This window comes from Anopheles darlingi, chromosome 2 (assembly GCF_943734745.1).
Source record: "Anopheles darlingi chromosome 2, idAnoDarlMG_H_01, whole genome shotgun sequence".
NCBI classification, from domain to species: Eukaryota; Metazoa; Arthropoda; class Insecta; order Diptera; family Culicidae; genus Anopheles; species Anopheles darlingi.
In genome coordinates this window covers 91,886,902-91,891,901 of record NC_064874.1, presented here as the reverse complement: position 1 = coordinate 91,891,901, position 5,000 = coordinate 91,886,902, and the positions used below count along the sequence as shown (strand labels likewise).

Genomic DNA, 5,000 nt, shown 5'->3' with positions numbered 1-5,000 from the left:
CTCGCTCGCCCGCCTCAACTCCCGCACCGAAATGTATTAATTAGGTATAACTTATGGCCGCGGGCCCGGTTTAATTGTCCCCATAAGTTCCTGGGGGCTGCCGAGGGGACCTACCCGGGGGGGTCCCTAACTCGGGAGTCATCCAATTGGCGTTGGCGATAGCCCACCACCACCACCTCCTTCTGGGGCTCCATTTGGCACACGTGCCATCAATGGCGGCGGTCCGCACACACGCGCACGGGGATGGCCACGGCCGGATAGAAAGAGAGGGCGAGCAGCACAGCGTGTGGAGTAGGGAAAATTACGATTATTAGAAAATTATGGAAATAGGAGCCCGATAGGCGATACCAACCGATAGCCACACACATTCACGCGCAGTTCGAGCATTATATGCTTATGCTTTTGGGAGGAGGCTTCAAACGAGGCTTTGTAGGGGATAAAAAGGTGTTAGGTGTTGGAGTAAACGTGTTTCAAGAATGGAACGTTTAGGCCAAACAGAGCTAGAGTTTGATAAAGTAGAGCAGAGAGAACGACGGATAACACTTCTGTTATCAAACTAACTTGAAACCGAACCATTTCAAGCGTTGTTTGACAACACAGTAGAACAATTTATAAAGAACAATGTCTCCAATGAACTATAAGAAGCCAGAACACGATAACTATAATTTAACTTAGTGTAACGTCTTGCAATTTATTTGTTTTAAGATTGCAATACCATTAATTTATTCCATCTTCATTTAACAGCAAATATTGCATTAGTGTGTTGGCATCTTGTACCCAAAATCAATGCGTCATCATAATACGCAAATGAAGCATTGGCTGTTCCAAGCACTAATTTATGAAAACATCCCCATACCACCCAGTCGCACGAAGGAGAAGAAAACCAGAGACCCCATGGTAGAACACTCCGTGAAATTGGTGATTAAAATATTGTTTTCATTTATCGAACATCATCGCAGCCCCCCCGAGTCCATAACCTCCGAAAAAAAACAAAAAAAAAAACACACACCAAAAAAAGGATCATATTTCCAATCCCTCCGCATGAAAACCACAAGATCGTGTAAGATTAATGCGACAACCTTCGCTCGTCATCGAACGGATCGTTAGCGCAGCAAGGCGCCACGTCGTGCAGACGGCGACGGCGTATTAGGTTCAGGTCCCCCTTTAACCCCTCCCAAAAGCGTCTCTGGAGTGTGCCCCCGACCCACGGTGGCACACGACAAACGCGACGGAGCGCGCGACGAACCCAACATCTTCGGTTACTTACTTGACCATTTTTGTCCATCTCGTTGTTGGTGAGTTTCACTTTCTCGAACGAAATGACCTGCTTACGGAGTGCTTCCGGGCCAATCGGGGTGTCCGGGTGGGCGTACAGACGGGGTGGTGGTGGTGGATCGGCTTTTCCGGCCACCAGCCAGGACGATCGATGATACGCGTACCGATAGCGCCGGCTATCCATCGGCACAATATCGAGCAGGACGACGTACCGGTCGGCGGGCACCGCTTGGCGTAATGGCCCCGAGAAGGACACGCGCACCGTCGGAAACATGCGTCTGGAAGTGGTGGGAAAAGGGGAGGAGAAATTTGATTGAAACATTACACAACATGGAAATGATTTAGTTGTTGCTGCTGAATATTTGATAAGGCTCTGTGTGTGTCTCTCTGTGTGTCTCTCTCTCTCTCTCTCTCTCTGCGTAATGCGTTAAACGGTTCAAAGGAAAAGCGGAACTGGAACAAGGGGAGCTGGAGAAAGGGGAAGGGACCACCCACCAGCTGCTTAATGGTTTAATAACACTTTCCACGTTGGAATATTGAATAACGAGCCATCCTTAATTATCCACCTCGTAACGATGTAATAGCACAATGGCCACAGACGAACACTTGAGCGGTTCGGGTGGCCGGTGGTGGTGTCCGAGAGAGAATGGACTTTGCATCCAGAAATACCAATAATGCCACAAACCGATCATTACACCACACAAACCCCATTAGCATAAGTAATTAGATTGGCTAATGATAACTATTGCGAGCAGCACGAACCAGACGCACAATGCTTTCCTTCGTCGGAGCAACGAAAAGGTTAGCTTCTGGACAATCCCACCCCGGGGGGTAGAGGACTGAAGTGGGATCATCCGAAAAGGACCGTTGCGCAGAACGCCCGTATCCTTACAGCTGTTCCATTCGCTGCCACACTTTTGACATCTGTCATTAGCGCAAATGATCGATCTCTGAACAGAGAGAGAGAGAGTAAGAGGATCGCCATCATGATACCCTCATCCCCCGTCCTCGTTGGTGGTAACCGGGCATACCAAAGGACCAAATACTACACGAAATTCGGACAACGACAACAACGACGCAGCAGCAGCAGCAGCATGGCGTACATTATGCTTTGTGTGTTTTGCTCAAGTGAAGCGTTCCAATCACGATCTAATTAACTTCAATTCAAGCAAGTCGCGTATGTTAAAGCGCTTCAGAAGGAATGCATAGGCCACCGGACGGTGCTGCCAGCATAAACAAACGCTCTCTCTCTCTCTCTTTTCTGTTGGTCGGTCGGCACCAGAGCAGACAATGATGGGACGAGTTGAGCCACAGACACTGCAGCAGCAGCAACAGCAGCAACAGCAACAGCCGACAGTAACAATTGTTGGGAACTCGAATGGCAGACGCACTCGCTCCACTGGGGCCCACTTTGGCCACCGCGACGCGACGGGAAATTGAGCTATATCATAATGCTTGGGAGGGCGCACCCTCTCCCTCTCCCTGTTTCGTTCTCCTAATGAGGCTCCTCAAAAAGGTGGGAACAGAAATTAATAACATCTGTCATGACTTTGTTGCACCAGAAGTCGTTGCAAGGAGGAGGGTAGTTCAACTGACGGTCCAGAGAGATCGTATGATCGTCGCTGTGGTCGTCGTCGTCATCGTCGTGGTCGGTATCTGCGCCGGACGTCGGATACACAGGAAGTGCGATTATCTCTTCCCTTAGCTCTTGATCATCTTCGCTAAAGTCCGACTCCGACATCGTCATCGTCGTCGTTTGTGGTTGTGACAATTGCGCAGAAAATGAAAAAAAGATGCAATCGAAAGCGCGCTGCTGCTGATCATACTAAGGGCAACTCCGGCGCGTCTTATGCTGCCTGCAAAACCCCTCGGTGGGAATTGCGCCCTGGCTCATGTGCTCATGCTTAATGGAGTGTACGAAATGAGGTGGAAAATTGAGATCCCTCTCTGCCTGTAACGCCACGTAACGGCACACGATTTAACGCCCGTTTGCCTTCCCTCGATTGCGTCCATTCGGTTCGGACATTATGCTACGCGAGCGCGCGCCAGCGATGTCCGGTCCGTGGCCGAAATCGATTAAGGCGATCGTCAGAAGCCACTGTAGGGCGCGACCAGGAAGGAGTTTGTTTGTTTCGATGCGAACAACGCATCGCATCTGGAGTAAGTTACGGGGCGAGTAATTTGCTAATCATTACCAAGCTTGTTGCTCATGGAGTTCAACCGAGCGAGCCATGAAATGGAGTTCCTGGCTCCACGGTGGTCTACGGCGGTCCGGTCCACCGTGAGATGAGTTATGGGGCGCCATTTATTTTCTCTGATCAGCACCACCATCACGTCAAACGTTACATTAATCGCTTCAATGAGCGTTACAGAGCGGCCTTCGAGCTCCTCTTCGAGGGTCTTCGCTGGACGCAGTAGGCCGTTTGCAAGGGTGCAAGTTGTCGTCCAGAGAATGTTTCCTCATAGGTTACTACGTCAAGTCCTTTTTCCCATGCCAACAAGTCAATCATTTCCAGGAGGAGTTTGTGATCAGACTTCAACACCAAATAGTGTTATCCTTGTTGAACGTCGAATTCAGCTAGTGTTTGCTAAATACAAGTCCCATACACCCCATTTGCTCTCCAACACTTTCCCGAGTTTTCCATTTCATATCCATCGAGTATTGCAATTTTCACATGAGAATTCACATTTTTATACCCTCCCTCCCCACCTTCTCCACCTTCCACATTATCGCACAGTTTGATTGATGCAATCCGATTAATCACCTGGACAGTGAAACGCATAAACAGATACTTGTGCCACGTTATGTGTTCTGTGCGTTCGTTCCCGTTCCTGTGCCAATCGATCTCGTGCCGGGGCCAATGCTAGGTCGGTTCGGTTCTGCGTTCTGCACACCAATGCGCCCCGGATCATGCTTTGGCCAACGATTGTTTCAACAATTGTGCTCGCAAACAAACATCCTTCAATTCTCTCCTTCGTGTAGTTGATGTTTGCCATGTTATCCCCACACCCGGGGGCCTCATGTTGCCGTGTCATGTTGCCTCATAACTGTCAGGCTCATTGGGTTCTCGGCCACCAAGGCCCGGGGTGCTTTCCTCGCAGAAGCCCTCAAGGGAGAAAAATGCTGGCAGCGACGGCGGCGTGCCGAAAATGATTGATGAGCGTTTGATTTCGCCTGCGGTTGAAAACCGTTTTCCTTCGTCCAGCACCAGTGCAACCACAACAACAACACCAACAACAACAACCTGCAACCGCGCTCACGTTCGCTCGGTTGGACGATTAATAGCTGTTTGTAACTGTAACGAATGCCCTTCCAATGCATCGGCAAAGGCAAAGGAAGAGCGCCACCAGCGCCACACGCCAGCAACCAGTTTGCTCGCCTTAAACACGATAATTATCTGCGTTTTTCGCTTCAGTTCAGAGCTGATGAACCGGCGGTCCGCTAGGAGAGGAGAGAATTTGAATTTTTGATTAAATGCTAGCTCATGAGCGAGTGTGTGAGGCAGGACACGGGCCCGAGTCGCGGCCCGTAATCAGCTCCAGTTCCAGCGAGGTGGACAGTCTTATCAGCTGTTTCGTTTGAAAGGCTCCCAAGAGACCCAAGGCAGCACCAGCAGCAGAGCGACAAGTTGATTAAATTAATGCGATAATTTACGACTGCAGCATACACACACACACACACACACGGAGTTGTCTCGAAGAGTGGATCGTCGGGACCATTTCAA

General features: G+C 49.8%; 1 protein-coding gene across 1 annotated transcript in view; it reads right to left on the bottom strand.

Annotated features, from left to right (window-relative positions):
* The window catches only part of LOC125959633 (T-box protein H15-like), a 38,360-nt gene that overhangs the window by 11,709 nt on the left and 21,651 nt on the right, over positions 1 to 5,000 (bottom strand). The window contains exon 5 of the mRNA XM_049692461.1: positions 1,268 to 1,553. Within this exon, the coding sequence (XP_049548418.1) occupies positions 1,268 to 1,553 (286 nt within the window). The remainder of the gene's footprint in view (positions 1 to 1,267; positions 1,554 to 5,000) is intronic.